At 44.5% G+C, this 20,685-nt stretch overlaps 1 protein-coding gene across 1 annotated transcript; it reads right to left on the bottom strand.

Moving 5' to 3' along the window:
• Window positions 1–10,085: 10,085 nt before the first annotated feature.
• On the bottom strand, window positions 10,086–20,683 carry CUNH4orf48 (chromosome unknown C4orf48 homolog; the record flags this gene model as incomplete). The annotated part of the gene is made up of 3 exons (XM_009643219.1): window positions 10,086–10,151; window positions 14,008–14,096; window positions 20,599–20,683. Coding segments are annotated over 3 exons (240 nt in total), but the record flags the coding sequence as incomplete, so codon positions are not given.
• Between the last annotated feature and the right edge of the window lie 2 nt (window positions 20,684–20,685).

Here is a 20,685-nt window from a genome sequence, read left to right as displayed (position 1 = left end):
CTGGCCTAACTCTGCAGCCCAGTGACAGTGTAAAATGAAGTGTCCCACAACACTGTCGTTAAGTGGGAAAAAGTTGCTGGAAGCCACATTCAAATCACCTTTCCTGTTCTTGTTAGTGCCCATATTATAAAGTCCCAAACAATTGTTCTTGAAATGCTGTTTGCAAAAATAGCATTTGGATAGTTTGCGTGCTACATTTCCATCTGGAGTGGATCTTTTTTTCAGCGGTTCCAAACACACGGATACACAATGGAAAAAACTGTCATGGCTTGAATAATGGCACCATCAAACAGAGAGCAAAACTCACTGAGACATGTATCCTAAAGTGTACTGAGCCCTTGAGGTCCAATTTTGCAAAGTTGTTAAGCATGGATGTATGTTGTTTTAAGCAAGCTGTTATTGTAGCACCTTGCAAGATTTATTGTTCGTACTCCGAAGGCACATATCGATTCCTGTGATGTGCAGAACAGTTGTTACAGAAAATATATCTAGAGTATTAGATCTGGAGCATTGTATCTTGGCTCACTGTTCCATCGGTTCATCTATCCAGGCTCTCTACCTTTGTTCATCAGTATCCCATGCACAGCTACCCTGTCTTGATTTTCTTAAAGCATCTCAAAACTGAATTGATTCTAAGATCACACCTAGATCCCTTGAGCTCCACAGTCATTTCCTCAGGAAACATTTCAGAAGCCATCTGTGTGCAAACCCAGTATCTGCTTTTGCTTTATGAGGCACAACAGAAGGCAATCGAACAAACTGCGTCCAAGTCTACATCAAATCTAATGAATGACGTGATGTGGAAGCAACCTTTGCCTGATTGACCAGACTAAATTCATCGGTAGCTGAACTCTGAGAAAGTCAATGGAGTTCTTTGACTACAGGCAGCAGTAGCATAGGACTCTTCATGCTCTATCATCTGTTATAACAACCAAAAGCAATACATTAACAATCTCAGCTCTCTGGAGTTACCAGCTTTTCAGATTTGATACAATTTCTGCACTATTTCCTGCTGGAGTTTCCAGCTAGCGTGACTTAAAGTTTGAAAACTGGCACAAAATTAAGAGAACCAGAATGGATGTATTAATTTCATCTTGTGCGTTTTATAAAAGGCCCATGATTTCTCCTGCAGTGCTTGTGATTCTGGACTCCTGGATTTGGCAGTGCAAATAACCTGGCAGATTCTGTGACTGACAGTGAGGTTGTAACATGGTGGTTCCCATGTAATTTAATCACAGTTGTGCTATTGAGATAATATAGTAGCAAACTACATTTTAGGTCTGCTCCTTCCTTGCAAGCAAACAATACACCAGCATTATGCTGGAATCCTCCCAAATTCTGCAATATGGCTGTCTCAGGATGAAGGGGCTGCTTTGAGCCATGACTGTCAAATACTGCAGGGCTGGGTTTTTATTAAAGGCTGCTGGAAGCCAGCTCAGGCCGAGGGAATGCCCTTCCTAAGGGGCCAAACCCAAGTTGGGGGTCTCCATTCCCACAGCATATGAAGCCTGTGTATGCTTTCCTCCCACTAACACACTGCTGTTGGCTCACAGGGCCAACAGAGATAGGCAGAGTTATTGGTTTCTTTCTGTATCTTAAAGGTATGTACAGCTCTCTGCCCTTCTGCTCAGGCTTTGCATTTGCTTTACGAAGGACGGGCCCACAGGCAGTTCTAGTCCCCAGGCAGCCCACTGAACACATGAAGAAGGGAAATGTCCGGGAAAATGGCTGGTGACAAACATCTGCCATTTTGCCTCCCTGCTCCCAGATGTCCATCATGGGTCAGTGCTCAGAGTGTTTTCACACCCAAAAGAAGAAACAGAGGCTCTCACCGGTGCCGGCAACCTCATTCTCTGGGGTAGAAGGGCAGGTCCTCAGTGTGGTGGCAGCAGGGCTGTCCTCTGCCCTGAGATTCTGCCCACTGGTGGCCATTTTGTCCACCCCTCTCACAGGTGCCCTTCCAAGGGCCTACAAAATGGCGCCTGGTCTAGGGCACACAAAATGGCGCCGTAAGGTCTGGACATCCAAATACAGCACCTTGGAAGGCTGGTTCTCTTCACTGGGTATCCCTTTTCGTCTTGTGCTTTAGGAGGCTTCCAGGGCGTGCCACATCTCGGGCATGTTTATGTGTACCAGAGAAGTGCAGAATGCAGTCGGTATCAAACACAAAACTGAGATTTTCATTTCTGAGTTTTTCTTAACCGATTCATATATACTTTGACCCATGCTTCTGTGCACTACAGTGGCTGCAGCACATCTTGCAGTGTACAGCATTCTGCTCTCCATGCCCAGTTCTTGACCAAGCCATGCTAGTCAGTCTGCAAAACCTCGCGCTGGCAAGGATGACAAGCATCCCTGCCATCGGGTTCCTCGAGTGAGGCGCTGGTGGCTCCATCCTCCCATCCTTGTGTGCAAGGTCACTTTGTCAGTGGGGCTGCTCTCCACAGAGCCAGTCAGTGGCTCAAGCAGAAGTGGCTGGATGCTTTCTCCCAGTTGGCAGTGACTGGGAAGAGTATATGGGCGTCCAAGCAGCCAACTGTTTGCCAGTCTCAGCCAGAAAATTCACACTTGCTAATTCCCGACTATGAATTTGATGATAAAGTTCCTGGCCTGATGTACATGAGGTATCTGGTGGCCTTCCACGAATAAGCTGTCTAAATGGCAACTAATCTTGAGGAGGCAATACAAAAAAATTGCTCACATGCCACGCACAATGAAAATTTTAAATTGACATGGTATGAATCAGACCTCATGTCAAACGGAAAGCATCTAAATGTATTTTTCCAAGTTCACCATATTTGTCTTCCCAGCCTTTAGCTACTAGTTTAATTTTTTTTTCTCAAGTGTTGCATATTTACACTTGTTCTTAGAGAGCTGGCCAAGGTCCAATACTCATTAAATCCGCTGAGGCCTTCATTTACTTCCAGGTCCAGATCCTCTCAACAAATGTTTAAATGAGACTAGCTCAAACTCCATCACAATAAAATTGTTTGTTTCTGTTATACAACTGTATGTATGGGAAACAGCCAATTATTTGCAATGAAAAACATTTTAAATTTTGCAATTTCTCCTTGTTTTGTGGGGTTTTTTTGCACAACAGTGAAGCATTCTGGGGTCCCTACAATCCATTCTCCAGAATAATTTCACAACTTCAAAATCACAATTATTCAATGCATTATTGGGCATGGAGTACTTTTCTGTTGCAGGCAATATACAGCTGTCTATTTTGATACAGAACGTCATGTTATGATGGGTCTTGCAAGTCACATATTAAATGCAGTCTCTGAACCAAAATTTGTAACTTTCTCCTTAGTCCTCATTTCTGAATGTTCATAAAGTCACCTTGGTATTTCCTTGCCAATGCTCATCTTGGTATTGAAACTTGCTCATGTGGTTGTTTGAGGAAAGGAAATATAAGAAGCATAGTTCAGGGTGATGCATTAAAAATGGGGGCCAGAATTCGAGGTAAAGTTTTTTCATTAGTTTATGAGTAGGAAAAATCAGTGATTTAATAAAATTACTTATATGTATAACATCCACCTTTTTATTTCCTGTATAAATTATCCAAATGTTAGCTAAACAGACAATAGTTAGACAGTAACTATTTGTATCTTTGACACTGGAAGTCATATAGAGCTATGTTGTCTGCAGATTTCACCTTAAAACAACTGTAACGCAAGGATTTTGCTGTTTTCGTATATAAATGACATCTTTGCTTTTAATACATCCACAAGTGAGACACACTGGTCTGCATTCCTCTTATGAAAAGAGTACTCTTCCATTGATGAATTTGGAGGCCAGAGGTGGCAAAGGAGGCATGGCCTGTATCCCAAAGCAGCTCGGTGGCAAAGCTGTATCACAGTCAAGAATTCCTGGTTTCCAAAGTCTTCTCCAGGCTTATACTATACTTAACTGCTACTGATGAGCTTCACATGCTTTACAGTCTGCTGTACATTCAACTCCCATGCGCACCTGAGCGGTGAGATACAGGCACGGTTTCTTAAGCAATTAAAAAGAAAAGGAATTAAACATCAGACAAGATAGACTTGTTATAATATCATTACTGTGTCTTTGCAAAAAAAAATGCGTAGATGCATAGTTTTACCTCAACTTTTTCATCTATTTATATGGAATGAAATTTGATGTAAAGAGAATCAGTCCTCTTGAGAAGTGTCATTCTGGCCCCATCTATAATGTACAGACCAATAAAAGGAGGTTGGTGTATCAACAGTTAGAAAAAAAAATCTATTCAGTAATTGGTGCTGCAGACACCATCTATCTTTAGTACCTTAATGCTTTTAAGATGACGAAATACCTTCTGCACCACTGCAAAAAGGCTAGGCTTCTGTTTGTTGTTTCACATGGTCAGTACTTAAACTATGGATAACATTTAATCCTGAAGCCAACTCGTGATCAGCTTGAGAAATACAGTTTATAGGATCAAATTTCTTTAGCCCTCAGTCCCCTGTTCTGTATTTCTAGGGATAGAAATAGATAGATAGGGGCTTTGCTCTCCCCAGGAAAAGCTTTTACAATACAGTAAGGGAACTGCAGGAAATCCAAACAGCAGTTATTTTAGACACCCACAGAGTAAACGAAGCACTGTGTTAGTGCAAAACAGGCCTGAGTCACCTCTTGTGGTTTCCAGCGAGTTCATGAAGAATCCTGTGTGGACATATAAGGGTACAATTTGGGCCACAGTGTTGAGAAAACAGCTCTGATAATGATTTTAGCATGAACAGAAACATAGGGAGTTCAAAGAATGCATTCAAACAAGCCAGACTGAACAAAAGGTCTGTCGTTTACTGGAGAGTTTTCTGCAAAGAGCTATTGCATGGAAAATATAATGATGGATGTAGTGAACTGAAGCTTTAATAATGGACATTCATGAACATCATCAATGTTAATTCTTTTTCATCTGCTAGGGACAGGGCTGTGTCTACACACAGGCAGAGCGAGTGGGTACTTGGTGTTCCTCGCTGTATAAAACTCCATCATGGATGGCTGCTCTGCATTGCAGCTCATCCTTTTGGGTTTGCTTTTCCTCTCCATCATCTTTGACTTCAATGGCCAGTTGGAATTACACTTTTCAGGGATCCAGTTTTCTCCTCTTTGCCACCCAGCTCAGGGATGAAGCGGGTGAGACAGGCTGGAGGCAAGTGGGCTCTGGTAAAGTTTCCCATGTGCTTCATTCTCCCCAAGAATGATGAGAGTGATGAAGGGGTTTTCTAACAGCCTCCTTGTGTTTTTCATTCTTCCCCTCTGGAGTTCAGGGAAGGAAGTTAATAACTGCAACATCTTTTCTAGCCATATACATAGAGAACATAACATAAGCACATAAGCTTGTCCACATCAGGGTAGACCAAAGGCCCTTCTACTGTAAGATCCTTCTCTAGCAGTCAACAAATTATCATGAGCATATGGGGGGAAAATTTTTTCCTTCCTTTGCCCGTGTGGAGATGCAGAGATGCTGAGTTCATCATCAGCCCCAAGGCCTGTTCAAGGCAGAGACAGAATCAGAAACTGGAAAATCATGGTGTCTTTTCAGAAGTTTAGCAGACAGGCCCATCCTGCTTCATCCATCACTGTCAGATATTATTTATTCAGAATGTTTACTGGAGCAAAAACAAGGCTAAATATTTTATACATATATACATACTATACATACATATATATATATTTGCAATTGGTATTAGTTTTCCACCTCTGTTTAACTTTTGCTGCCAAGAACACTCTTTAAATGAGTGCTGCCTTTCTCCTTGGCTAGTAAAAGCACCTGCAAATTAGCTTCCTCTTAATTTTCAAATGAGCAAGTACCGGTTTGCAAAAGATGCTTCCAGCTTTTCCATATTTTGTTTGGGAACAAGCACAACACAAGGCCTCCCTGAGACTTTCCATGTTCTGCACAGCTCCAGCTGAGGAGCACAGCAATTACGCACAATAACCTCTTCCATTTGCATTTCATTGCACAGCTCTCAAAAGCAGGTTCTGGAAAGCTTGGAAAATTCACATGCCATGCTTGACGAGAGCAGGGAAAATAATCCCTTCTTCTGCATCAGTGCTCACAACATCTCTGTGCTTCCCGTTTCAAGTCCTGTTCCTGATACCGCTGTGCTGTCTTTGTCTGCAGCACTGCCCTCATTCAAAATGATTGCAGCCTCTGCTTACCATGCACAGCATATAAATCCTTCGGAGGCTGCTGCTCTGATTTCTCAGTCAGGAGCACTGATTTGCCAGGAACTCAGCCAGGCTGCAGAAGGCAGGTATCTCCTTTGCCCTCCACGTTGCTCCACACTCACTGAGTCCTGGCCAGGGAAGGACTAAGCAGAACTTCGTTTTAGCCGAGGGGGTCTTCTTTCCTGTCTGCCAAGAGAAGCAAAAGCAAACTTTTTGCCTTGTGCCAGTTCCGAAGAAAAAACATCCTTTGTGCTTCTCTGCCTTGGGAAGGGCACAACAGCTTCAGAGCCTTTCTTCTTTTAAATTACCTTTGAACTAAACTGGAATTCCCATTAGCCTCCTTCAGCACAGCAAGCGCTTTCTCTCAGCAGGGTGAGACCTGTCTTCTGGTAGCAAACAAACAGCCAGGACCAGCCCCCTCCACAAGTCCCACTGCACAGGAGGAGGTCTTGTCTCTGGGCACCAGCCTGGGGCAGGTGAAGGAGGGGTGCAGAAACCATGTGGCTGCTCTTAGGGGAACTACCTACACACTTTATAACTATTGCTTAGAAAATGGGGAACGCATATTGGGTGCTCAGATCACCCAGGAGTTACCTACAGACTAGTTCTGGATACAAAGATAGAACTGATTTCTGAATATGAGATTTTTCCACCTGGAGAGGGTATCCCATGGGGCTTTCAGAGTATCCCACACAAAAATACAAGCAACGAACACCAGCCCATACTCTAGCCAGACTCGGCTAGCAATAATACTGCTTAGCTTTGATGTTACCTAACAGGAATCTTCATTACAAGCAAGATAAATTGTGTTCCCATTTTTCAGAACAAAATTCAGAGATGTGTCTTCAGAGACTTGCCCTGAGACTCAGCTCAAAATTACTAACTTAGAATACACACAGAATTACACCCAGAGAAGGCATTAGTTCAGGTATGAGAAGCTCTGGAGATGTGGAGATCATTACCAGGATTTATCCATCACCTTGCCTACCCAGAGATAGAGCCACGCTAACATGGTTATACCATTTCTCTTATAGGGAGGACTTAGTTGTGCATGTTTACAGCCTACCACTTGCACTCCACCTTGTGTACAAATGCCATGTGCCGGGAGCTACCTGCAGCAGAACTGCACCAAAAGAAAAGAAGACACGGCTTGGTTTCCAAAGGTCACGGAACTGCCTTGGCTCCACAGCAAACCAGTGCTGGAAGTGTTGTATAGGAAAACAGACTTTCGGCTTTAAGGCCTCCTGCAATTAAATCCTTTGGTAAAATATAGTTTCTTCTAGTAAGTGGAGACCCAAGGGGGTTCTGAATTTAAATTAACTTCATGAACAAAAATAAATTAAAAGTATCTAGCTCTTTTTTTTTTCTTCAAGCCAACCAGCAATTATAAGGAGCTTTATCACAACCACCAAGTACAGAGTATGAGGTCTTTAAAAAGGCTCACAAAAATCATTACAGTACTTTGAATTTCAAATAAGAGTGAGTTCGATTTTATACTTCAGCAAATAAGAATACATTCATAAATTTAGCCCAAACACAAGATTTCTTTATTTTTGTATTCAAAATAGCATTTTTTTTCTCTGTGGACTTTCCACCTAATTAAAAAACAGATATTTATTAATGCATAAGCACTGTAATTTTTCCAATCAGTAACAAAGCACACCAAATACTATAATGCATCTTGCCCTTTTATTATATTGTATTATAGACAAAGAGAAGTACATACAGAATAATCATTGCCAGCACAACCGTAAAGTTGCAGTGTCACTCTGATCCCTTTGGGAGTCAGAGAACATCCACTTGTCATTCATCCCACCTTTTTATTGTAACAAGCTGCGTATATCAAAACTCAACTGTGAGCAACCATTTTTCTAAATAAAAACTCAGCCAAAAAACCCCAGTGCTTGCTAACAGGACTTTGCAAGATTGTTTAAGGTAGCAGCAGAATAAGCATGCACAATAGCAATACAAGCCCACAGACATGCTGCCCCCTGGAAAGGTGAGCTGTGCTGGAAAATTCACAGGTTCAGTGCTGGAACTCTATCATCTCCTGCAGAAAGCCAACCTGAAATCTGTGCATTGATTTGGTTCAAATCTAAGTGGGAGTAAAGTAACTTGGCATTGGTATTTTGCAAAGGAGTTGTGTTAAAGCTATTGTTTTATCCATAAGATAAAATGTGGTCTATGATAAGAACCTCTACTGCTCCCCATCAGGCAGTTCCCAGTGCTACAGTGGAGTGCAGAAGCAATGTGTTGCTGTGTCATGCTGCTTCTCTTTTATACAAACTAGGTCCTGATGACCTATAGAGGGTTTTTCTAGAATACTACAAAGGACAAAGTGAATTTCCTACTTGAAATGCAGGTGCAAGGAAGCTTTTCCTTGCGGAGAACCACATGCCTTTCAAACAACTTTGGCAGGGCATATGGTAATATACTCCTTTGCGTTACTGAGTATGACTGCACACAAAATCGTAAGTTGGCAGTGGGTCACAGTTCCCTATTTCCCTGTGCCTAATGTGGTAGATAAAATGGGAGAGAAGCGGTTTGGAAACGTACAGAGAGCTCCCATTGTAACTTACTGAGCAGCCTGACAGCAAAATATCAGCCACTTATGGGAGGAGAGACATGTTAATGAGAATTGGTAAAATGACTTTGAAAACCACTGTTCCCATACTGTTGTTTGTATAAAAGTTTCTAGCCAGTACATAGATGCTCTAGCTGATACACAAATCTCTATTAAATATACTTTGGGGATGATATTGTAAGCCCTATGAAAAATCTATTATTATCTACAGGAACTTTCCATTGGGGCCATTTTCTGTTCTCCTCCCCAAAACAAAGCAAAAAGGAAAACAACGAGAAAGGATTTGCTATTCTCTTTTGAAGAGTAACAAGGTGCAATCTTGACGTCTACTCCTACTACTCCTCCACTGCCTAAACTGTTTTCTTCTCTCTGCTCTCACACTGGCTGCAGTGGGAATATTAATAGTTTCGGCACTGTAACCCACTGCTAGGGAGTGTAAAGCCCATGCAAGAGCTATGGACCATTTTGGTAGAACTCAAGTATTTCTCAAAATACAGTTTGGAAGAGACTCCCGGGCACGCAGGCGTTTTGTAGGCTCTCTGCCAAAGCTCTCTGTAGAGGCCAGTTTGAGTGTTTCAATCCAGCATGTGATTTGCTTAATGAAAGACACTTCTCCAGAAGATTTTGGCAGATGCAATCAGTTCAATTGCCAGGCGGTATTCATGTGATTATAAATGTTACTGATCACATTAGATACTTAATAAATCTCTCCCAAAAAGATCACAGCTACTGTGTGGCTCTGAAGAAATTAAAATTGTGATACAGATTACTGTGTTTGCTGCGCACTGGACCATTGATACAATCGGGAACAAATACCTTCCTTGGACTGCCAGGCACTCAGTGACAACTATTAATTTTTATATCAAGCCATGACTGCTCGTTTGTAAATGTTTAGCTATGCATCATTGCAAAGTAGCTTCCTTTTCATGGTAGGGACACATTCTACCATAAATACATTAAAGAATTTGACTTCACTGACTTTCACAGATCTACGGCAGTTCACATGTGCGGAGGGGTTGGCCTGAGAGTCCAAGGACAACTTTTTGGCTTGAAATACCAGAAAAGCGAGATGCTATCCTTATATAAAACCCATGAGCGAGACTTTGGCACTGTTTCGTCTGTTGACATTTCAGCAGATGCAATATCGCATACAGTAATGATAAAACACATCAAAGCAAAAATGATTTAACTGAGCTGTACCTGTTTGGATAAAAATTGTTTTCCTTGTGGTGTGGCACAACTTGTGCTCTGTATCTTCCTGCAATTTATTGAACTGCATTTTAAAAATGAATAAATGTCCATTGGCCAAATCCCAGTGCTCATTTCAGTGTATTGCACGAAAGCAATCACACAGGCCTCTCTTTTCTGCTCTCATGAGGAGGGTTTCTGTCTGCAAAAAAAACATGAAATCAAAGAACTGAATATATCACTTTGGAAGAGTATATAATTGATTAGACTTAATCCCTCTGCACAGCTGTAGTCAAGGTGCTTTGCTGAGTGAAAAATCATCGTTATTAGTGCTGGTTTTCATCCAGAAAAAGCGGTGAAATAAGTATATTCAGAACCAAGATGCATGGAGAGTATTTTTATAGTTTAAATGTTTTCATTTTCACAGTTAACTTTAGGGAGCAGGCTGTCAAAATTATTAAAAGTGTCCTTTATAAATGCTGAGAAAAATCCCACTTTCAACTGCACTGCTCTTAATTCCCTGGCAGTGATTGATGGCTTCCTGTTGACCATGTCTTCAGCAGCGCATAATTGGGTTGCGCCAGACAGTGTGTGCTGAGGAGCCAGTTGTGCGCTCCGTTACGCTGCTGCTTCTCTGGAATAAGTCGGAGTTCAACCCAGCTGTCAGTCTAAGCTTGTTGTCTTAGAGTCCTAATCTTTCAGGGCAGATCTAGACTTGGGTTTGTGGCTCCTATTTTAACCTGAGTTAATTTACTGACAGATGCCTTATTATCAACTCCATTTGGAGCCCTGCCCCCAGAACTCCATCAAAAGCTTAAAAACTGTTCTCTATATACATCATTTAAAATTACTTGCTCTTGGTTTTGGAGCACCTTAGCGGGAAAGCATTTCCAAGCTTTTTTTCTCTGTATCCAAGAAAAAAAAATTAACTCCATATCCTCTAAGTATCATGTATTTAATTGTGATCAAATAATTTAAATCTCTTGTGGGTCCCGGTCTCACTCTTTGAGAAACAAAGGCTGACTTTCTCAAAATGCACCGTCATTTCAAAAGCTGAGTCTTTTGCAAGACTCCAAATAAAATTGTTGGTGCAAGCAACTCACAGCAGCAAGTGCAATTGTGACTGAAGAGAAACTTCTTCCTGAGCGTATCTTGTGGTTTTCACCCTGTGGTCTGTGGTCCCTTAAGTAGTTTGTAGACTGACTTTGAAGAGTTTCTTAAGGGGAAAAGAAGTTACCAGGCTTAAATTCATCATGAATGGGTTTCCCATCTGCACTGGGGAAGGCTGAAAACCACTTGTTAACAAATGATCTAAAAGCTCTGTGAAACAACAAGGTCTTCAGCCTGCTGGTGTTCCTCTGACATGATGCCTCCTGACAAATTAGAAACAGCAAAGGGCTAATCAACAAAGACACACACAAGTTCCAAAGGAGTAGCTGGGCACTTCTATCCGGGGACCTGTGCCACCAAGCTCTGCCTTGCTTGGCCAGCAGAACCTCTGTCCCGCAGCAGTTCCCACTCTCGACTGCTCATTTCTTGTTTTCAGGCTGCAAGCTTTTGCAGGGAGAGGCTGCTTCAGAACTGCTTTTACCTCCCCTCCACAGCCCTCTATCCTTTTCAACTCAAAACTTTTGACTTCCAACTTTGCATTAAAGAGGACTTGTTCACTTTCCTTGTCTGCTTTCACTTATCGGCTTAGTGCAATGGCAGGCGTTACTAAACACTGCTCCTCGCTTGTACAATGCAATCCTGGATGAGTGAATGATCTCGTTGTTGGGAGCCCAGTAGAAATCACAGAATCATCTTAACATCAAACAGGCTTATTGGATTTCACCATTATGCCTACAAGCTCTCCCCATTGCCATAAACCCTGCCTAGGCATCACTCATGACTATTACCAGGCAGGAAGAGCAGCTCTGGGAGCACTCAAATGTAAGCTGAAAAACTATGAAAGAGAAGCATCAATTACAAAAATTAGTTGCGGCCCTCTTGGCATCGGCTTAGGAAGTGTCTGATAGGAAGAGTCCTGCATGGGACTTGCCCTTGTAACAACAACTTTCACGACTCGGGAATCATTGAATGAAGTTATTTGTGTGTAAAACTTGAAAAATTATAGTTGGTCAACATCAGCCCAGCACTAGGGATTAAGTAAGGCCAAGGAGGCTATACCCTTCAGGGAACAGAAGGCCACAGTGTGCCATTTGTAGGGCCCTGGCCACTGCATTTCACTTTAGTATCTCTGCAGCATTCAATAATTTGTATTTAACTAAAGCATCTATTCCAGAAATGCCTTTGGATCCTCAATCCCAAGGCTGGAAATACACCCTTTCTTTACTACTAGTATTAAACTTTCATGGCTGTCAAAGGGTAGGTGATGTTCCAGATGACTGGTGTCATTCGTTTTGGTGATGCACTGTTCTGTAACACTGAGAACTCTCTGAATCAGTGCCTCGGCATCTCAGGCCTGTCCAGGTCCTCACAGAAACGAGAGCTTTTCTTGCAGTGCGCTGGGACCAGCTTCTCCCTTTATATTCCGCCTCACCTCTTACAAGACAGCATTGCTCCCTGATGGGTTGTATTCTCACGCCACCCTCCAAATAGAATAGCCAACACAGATGTCTGAATATCTCTGTAAGTGGGATTAAAGAATTGCGCTGCCTCCACTGCATTAAAAAAAAAATCTCCCTGGTGCAGCTAAGACAGAAATTTCGTACCTCCTTTAAGTTCCTCTGTAAAGCCTGGTGACAGCATAAGAACCAACACAGCTGCGATTGCACATGGTCTTGCCATGTCATGTGTAGGTACAAAACATTTCAGTTGACCCTAATCCGAACAGGTGAAACCCCGCTATGCACCAGAACAGCCCAGTAAAGCCTCTCCAGTCACAGTCTGCCACTTTGCAGTTATTTTGTACGACGCCAGCGCATGGGAAACTTTTGCAGCGCAGCCCGTACTGCACTCAGAATTCTGCCCTAATCAGTTTGCTATTGATAGCTCAAGAAAGCTAAAGTCACTCCAACCTTTCTGTGTGGGGCCCTACGTGATTGCCCAAGGTCACACGAAACCAAAGGCGAAGCAACATAATTGCCCTTCTGTGTTATAGTTTGAGACACACAATTGATTTACGCCTCTTTGGTTGACTCTGCTGTGAATGACAATTTGAGCGGGGCGTGACTTTAGAGGAACAAGGAGCCCTTCTCACCTACCAACAGAGGTGGCACTGGTCAAAGGCACGGAGGGAGCACCTAAAGGAATTGGGAGACGTGGTTACGAACTGGTTTCACTCACCACAAGTTGCTTTACTGTCATGCTGCTGGTATTAATGGAGCTGCTAGGGAAGGAGTGGTAGGACCAGACATACATGGGGGGGCTTTATTAGAGGTAAGAGACCTCCTGCCTCTTGCAAACTTCAGACAGCATGGGAGCCACTGTGGTAAGTCCTACCCCAGTCAGTGTGCATATTTACGAACCCACCTAGGTATGCATTGCTAAAATCAGGGCATTTAACACACCCTCATTTTTTGTTGATTGGGACCTCTGCAACACAAGACCGGCATGTGTAGTTGCCAAATGCCCTGTGTGCTGTGATAACTACCCAAGCAAACGTGCTTCCCCCCTTTTCGCGGAGTATCGACCCACGAGCAAGGAATATATGTGCTTCCCTTTCCTCTCTGCCAGCCCTGCCCGCCGCCTTCTTGCTCTCTCATTCACTTGCTGCTCCTGCCCGGTGAACAGTCAGTTCACAGCTCGGAAGCAATGTTGTGAGATAAAGAGTAAATCATCCTTCTTGTTCTTCTCGCCTTCATACATCTTCCTTCCTTCTCTGTTTGATGCAGGGACTGTCTGGGGTAATTTCTTAGCCTGTTAGGCAAGAAGCCCGACTAGGTGATCTTTAATGAACTTCTCCAGCCTGTGAAAAATAATCTGTACCCGGCACAATCGTGTTTGCTGCAATGGAAGCACATCAGCAGAGATGTCATGTCTGTTGTAGACAGACAGGCAGAGCTGGCCACTTGCAGATAAAGGCTAAGGAAAAGCATTTCTATAGAAACACATACCCGTGTGTCTAGATTATATGCCGTCTTCTTTAAATCCTGCAACGCCCTCTGCATGAACTCAAACGCATGGCAGTCAACACAGGGGCGACCTAGAAAAAGGTACAGAAGAAGACATCACTGTCACAGCATGAAATCTGGAGTGTGGCAGTCCAGAGAGGGAATACTCAGAGACCTTGCAATGCCAGGAGAAAACCCATTTTACTGGGCACCTGCATCTGCATGTGGCCAAAGTTAGGGCTGCCTGTGGACAGGGCTGTATCTATCCTTGTGCAAACGTGTAAGGACCAGCAAAACCACAGGAGCATTTTGCTGCGTGTGCTTTTCTGAACATAGCCCAGGCTTGATTCTGCCCGGTGCTGTGTGCCTTGAGCCCCCAGCCTCTCCCCTTAAAATGGAAAACCTCAAAAACTTCTCAGATATGGGTTAATTCTCAACTGAGACGCTGAAAATAGCAGTTGCAGTGGTTCAGAAACCAGACAGGCAGGTCTGTTTTTACAGGAGCTCTTACAGAGCAGCTTGGCAAGGGACAGCGCCAGATCTGTATTTGCTTCCTTTCACCTGCTGCTGTATTTTTTCCCTGCCAGGAATGCAAAGCATCCCACTGGCTCTGCAGCTGGTGCCAGTGTGTGTGCACAGAGGGGCAGGAAAAAGAGTTCAGCCACCTTCTAGTACATTTCTTCAGAACTCTTCATGGTTTACTGCAATGGGACCCCAAATCGGCCAAAGCCCTGAGGTGGATTTGTTTAGGTTTTTAGCTCTCAAAAAAAGTTCAAAAGGCTGTTAAAAGTCGAGATTAATTCTTTGAACTAAAATCAGGAACTCACTTTTAAAAACAGTGAAAACTGAAAACAAGTAGTTAATACAGAATCGCAATATGGTTTAAAAGCTTTTCTCCCACTGCATGTTGTATCGTTGCAGGTGGGTCTGCGCTTTCAGCTAATTCAGGGACTCTGAGTGGTAGCAAAAGCTCCTGTTTTTTTCACACTATCCTTTCCCTGTGCCTGCAGAGAAGAGGAGGAGGAGGAGGAGGAGGAGGTGGAGGAGGAGGGAGGGACTTGACAACAACTAAAATGGCTCACTTCTAGACCTGGGCATTTCTGCTCTGCCGGGATTCACCCTGCACTAATCTCAGGCCCTTTCGTTCAGTCACAGAGTTAACGAAGTGTGGGTTTTGAGAAGAAGAAATTGCAGATATGGGAGGAGATGCAGAGGGAATGGGGAGAGAGGACAACTTACATTGACCATAGAGCGCCCATGCTGGGGGTGGGGGGAACAACGACTGAAATCCTTGTCCACAGGCAGCCACTTGTGCTCCTCTGACAAAGCCAAGAGGGTGCAAAGCTGCTGCTGAGATGGCTGGGGAGCTGCCCAGAGCCAGAGCGCTGCCATGCAGCACTGCAGCACCCTGCGCCCGGCTCCCTGCTGCCCACATGCACTTCTGAGATGGGCCCGATGGAAAGGAGCAGCCAGAGTGCTTCTTGGTCCCCAGCAAGCCTCTTAGGCGCTTTGACCTTTTCAGGAGGTGCTCTGCTCCCACCCATCCTCCTCCAACTCCCCTCCATGCAGCTCCCATCTCAGGGAGACCCAGGGATCAAGCCAGGCATTTAATTCCAGGGACACAGGGAGATGCTAAGTCCCCACCTCTATAAGACCAGCATCACTCACAGAGATTCTCTCCAGGCCTGGGAGGAGTAGAAACAGGATGGTTTTGAGCACATTTTAAAGACACTCAACCCCCTTCTGTTTTCAGTATTTCAGCATTTTAGTTGGTTTTGCGTCAGATGATGGAGCAGAGCCCTTAGAAAGAACCTGCATCCTCAGCCTGCTGTCAACAAATCCACCGTTCACTTTGTGCCATGGCCTGCTCCCTCCCATTGTTGTGGTCTTCTCTGAAGGAACCTTGCCCTGGCTCCCCCTTGGTAAAATGCTGCTTACCCTAAAGTGCGTGTCACTAAAGTGTTCTCAAAATCAGAAGTTGGAGAAAAAACAAACTATGGGTCATAAATGAATGTCTCCTGCTCCGGCACTGTGGAGAAAGCATCTTTTAGGAGAGCCATGAATTCCATGGTCAATCACTGCTTGCCACCCAGGAAGTCTTCCCAGGCCCTCATGAAGTCCATGCCTGTGTGGGATCATTCACTGGTATTTATGGCAGTCAAGTGCTCCTGTGTGGACAGGGAGGTACTAGTGGAACGGCACAACCACGCCAAGTGGTTATTTCTGCCACCTCTGTGAAAGCAGCTGCCCTGGCATCCAAGCAGCTTCTGCAGGAAAACGGTGGTCACACGGGGGACACCTGCTCGTGCAGGATCAGCACATGTGAAGCTTCTAACACAGCACTGCTCTTCAGAGCCCCAGAGCAGATGCAGCCAGTTCTGCCACATAATGGGATATTCACTCTCTCATATGGTTTCCTGGGCTGTCCTCCTTGGTGGAGGGCCCTTCTCCAGGCACAGCTCTCTCGGGGCCAGGTTAGCCCCCGCTGTCCTGCAGCGCTGGCAGTGGGAAAGTTGGTGTCATTCCTCCAGCCAGCTATATCCCAGGATGGGATGCATCATTTTGACTCCCAGCGGCGCAGAGAGGACTCAGTGAAGCAGCACTGCTGGCAGACAAGAGGACCCGAGAGGTGGTGGCGAGCAGCTGGGGAGGTGGCTGGCCACGAACTCTTCCACCCACGCAGCCCTGCAGAGCACGCATCTGTTCAGCGCCTGGGGACTGAACTAGGGCAGTGCTGATCTCGCCTTCAAGCATCTTGCACTAGCACAGAGCAACTTGAATGCAGTTCCCCAGATAAAATAGGGGCAATATCCCACTACCTGGAAAGCCTATAGCTACAGCCAGATTTTTACCAGCAGAGCTGCCCAAGTCCTCACTCTGCCAGGCTTTTAATCTATTATACTAGCCAGCCAGAGTCTCGCAGTAGCCAATAGCAGATACTTAAGGAAGGTATATAAATAAGCCTCTGGCACTGTTCTTTTAGCCCACCAAGAGGTTGGAGGATATCCTCAGTCTGGCTGGTGTTTCTACATCTGATAAGCCCTCCGAGAATTTTTCTCACATTAATTTGCCCCGTAGCTTCCTGAACCCGTGTAAACTTTTGGCATCTACAGCATCCTGTGTCAATGAGTTCCACAGCTCAGCTATTCACTGTGTGAACAAAACACCATTCCTGTCAGCTCTGAAGTCAACATCTGCTGCTTTCATTTCCTGCCTCTAATTTTTGCACTGGAAGAGACAGTTATTAAATATTCACCATCTTTGTCCCACTTATGACTTTGCTGCTCTCCATCGTTCCCTGCCTCGGTGTCTCCTTTCCAGACTGAAGAGCCGGGCTGTTAAGCTGGCCTGCCTAGCTGGGCTTATTCTCTCCTCATGCTCACAGTATTTTCAGTAGGATGCCTGTGGACATTTCCCCAGACTAATGACATCTAAGGGTCTGTTTTCATAAAGGTTTTAAACAAATCTAAGTATGTGCTGTTGCCAATAGGAGCAATCCCACCCTGCTTTCTGTCCCTGGCTACATGTTCCCACACCTGAGCTTGCTCACAGCAGGAGTGGCCATGCAGTTGCTTGGTCAGCTGGATCGCTGAATTTTTTCCTCCAGATCAGATCCTGAATGCCCAAGTTCTGAGTCCAGAACAAGAAACAAGGCAAGGACAGGCTCTGGGAATGAGAAGGGCAGAGGCAGCATAGGCTTACATCAGATTAAAGCAATCATGAAACCAAACCTTAAGTCACATCATAGCAAAGTACAGCAGAGTGCTATTAATTCCTTGCTGACAGCTGGGAACAGACTATCATTCATAGGGAGACTTAACAGGTTTGTGGATTAACATAATGAGAATTATCAAGAGTCAGCTATAATTCTTTAAATGGGTCCTGTCAGCATGAAGACTGTATGTGTCACTGTGTGTTTGGGGAGAAGTGGGGGAGGAGAGCTTAAAATATGCTTCTTGGCTGCTTCTTGGTGAAAAACTGGAACTGAAAGCACTGTGGAAGTCTAATTTACTTTCCCTCGCATGCACATGGCGTTCACTCTTTGTATTTCATGCACCTTGGCTAATGAAAACAGACTGACCGGCTTCTGTTCTTCAAATTCCACATTTTGGCTTTCACAGTGGGTGATCTGGGCTATAAATGCAATGGGAGGGTGGGGAAATGACCCAATTTTTTTTAATGGATTGCACTGAACTTTAAAGAAAATAATGCCCAAACATTAGTAACACCACTTCATACTTGAACAGGCTTTTGCATATGCAAAGTGCTGTGTATAATGTATAAGGGCATGATTAATCACTGCTAATTAGCATTATTCATAAAAAGCTGGGCCTGGCGCTCTGGCCAGCAGCAAGTACGCCAAATGGAGAGCAGGTGACGGTACCCCAAGCCAGATATCGGTGCCACACACAGGGCAGGATCTCTTTGCAATGCTAAGAAGAACTCTGACTCACTCTTGTGCTGCTCTCCTGCGACTCCTGCACCTCCCAAGCTTGCACGAGAGCACTGCTGGCCCTCTCCTGCTCGTGGTGCTGCAGAGGGGACGCATTTCTCCCACCAAGTGGGAGAGAGAGGCTGTTAGTGCCCTGTGGTCCATGAGGGATTGCTCCTGCTAAAGGAACGTTCCCAGTCCCATGTTGCACACGTGGGAACAGAGAAAAGCACCGAGCACCACACTGGTCTGCCCTGCAGAAGGACACTTAGTATGGGCCATGTGCATCATACGTCCCTGTCAAGAACATGTACTAGAGCCCCCTTTTTCTCTCTGGCTTATCCAGGATCACACAGGCACCATTTCACCTGGGCTGACAGTACGGACTTAAGCACCAGCAACAGGGAAGGTGTGTGCACGTGCTGCAGTAACGCCGCCCCCAAAATGGGTCAGTGCCTGGGAGGATCAGCTCCTCGATGAGAAATAGCCAGTGGAGCTGACATCAAGCAGGAAAAGATTCAGGAATGTCTGTACTAGATCACATCAAAGGTCTGCCTGGACCAGTGCTCTGTCTCCAAGCTACATTTCTTGAAGTACATTAAATGTGCCTAGGAGCATTCCCAAGCTTTGAGAGCAGCTGGCATGGGACAGCTCATCTCTAGAACAGTAAACTCTGTCTTCCAGATAGGCAAATGGCCTCCTGCCATGGACAAAAGCGTGCCAGGGACCATCCTAGCAGGTTACTAGTACAGTCATGTGCCCATGCCAGGGAATGTCCATGGGCACTGGTTATAGATGTGACCTTCATGGCTGACAATGCATGCCCATGGAAGAGCACAAGAACAGGGCAAGTATGGAGCGATGTGTCCCCAGAGACCCTCCCCGCCTCAGGAATATGCTGAGGCAGCTCCTGAGCCAGAAGAACTGCTGCTGTGTCTAACAGCCCTTTCTAAGATTTTTTTTCCTTGAATTTACCCAATCAGTTCTGCAATCCCATGCAAACTTGAGGATACAAAATGGACTGCTTGCCACAAAACTTATTGAAGTTAATTAATGCCTAGAAAACAGACACACAAACCAGAGATGGGGTCTGTTTTAGAACAGACAGAAACTTAGCACTAATAAAAAAAAAAAAAGAGAATGGAAAAAGAAGGGAATTCAGCATTTAAGTCCTGTAGAGACAAATACACACAGGTGTATTTGAAAACTAGTAATGGAATTATAGGAGAATAAAATGCAGCAGCTAAATCAGGTCTTGTATTAAATATTTTAGTAGTCACATAAAAAGGTAGCTGTGATACAAAGTAAGCACGACTAAGAACTAGACATTTCTTTGTATGCAATTACCTTCCTTTTTTTTTCTCCCAGAGGATATTTCAAGTTTCTAATGAGTGGCTACTTCCCGCTTGCTGTCACCAAACCACCCTGAGACCTCTGACTCCATCCCCTAATATCTTTGAACTATTGCCTCATTTTGGAGCTAAGAAAGTTTAACTTGAGACTTGCTCAAAGCGACACAGGAAGCTAATACAGAGCTGTGATCCAAATTTGAGAGCTCCCAGCCCCACAGCGTGCTCAGGCCAGTCTGTCCTATTTATTTACTTTTTAGGTTTGCAGAATCGCAGCAGGATTTCAGAAATATATCTATACATGCTTTACAAATACCCTGTTTGGGTCAGCTTCCCCCGTGTCAGTCTATACTACACTACAAGAAAGCTGAACTTGACCTATTGTTCCAACCAAATACTAAAATAAGCAAAATGGAACACCCTAGGAGAAATAAACACAAATTTTCTTCTGACAGTATCCAGACTAGCAAGGACATCATATGTATTGTGGCAAATCTGGAAACAAAACTCTCAAGAAGCAGATCTAAAAGACCTACGACCAAAAAGCTTTAAAGCAAGCTCCAATGAAAATTATAGTACGCTGCTAGTATTTTTTCCTAAATAACTACTAAGCCTTTGCTCGCTTGCTGGCTTTATAAGCGCTGTTTTCATGTGCTTTGCTGGCACGTTACAAATTCATCATTACTCCCTCGCTAATCAGGCAATGCAATGTTCCCCTGGAGCTTACGGTCGGCTGCTGCGGGTTAAGTGGAGGAAGCGCAGAGCAGGACGGGGTGCAGCGGGAGGGCACGGGGGCGCGCAGCAGGTACGTACTTTCTGCAGGGATGACACTCCCAGAGTCCTGGCCGGCCCCCGCAAGCCTCACGCTCAGCAGGCCCACCACCGAGATGAACGGGGTCG

The sequence above is a fragment of the Egretta garzetta genome, unplaced genomic scaffold (assembly GCF_000687185.1).
Source record: "Egretta garzetta isolate BGI_Z169 unplaced genomic scaffold, ASM68718v1 scaffold107, whole genome shotgun sequence".
Classification (NCBI taxonomy): domain Eukaryota; kingdom Metazoa; phylum Chordata; class Aves; order Pelecaniformes; family Ardeidae; genus Egretta; species Egretta garzetta.
This window is presented reverse-complemented; position numbering and strand designations above follow the sequence as displayed.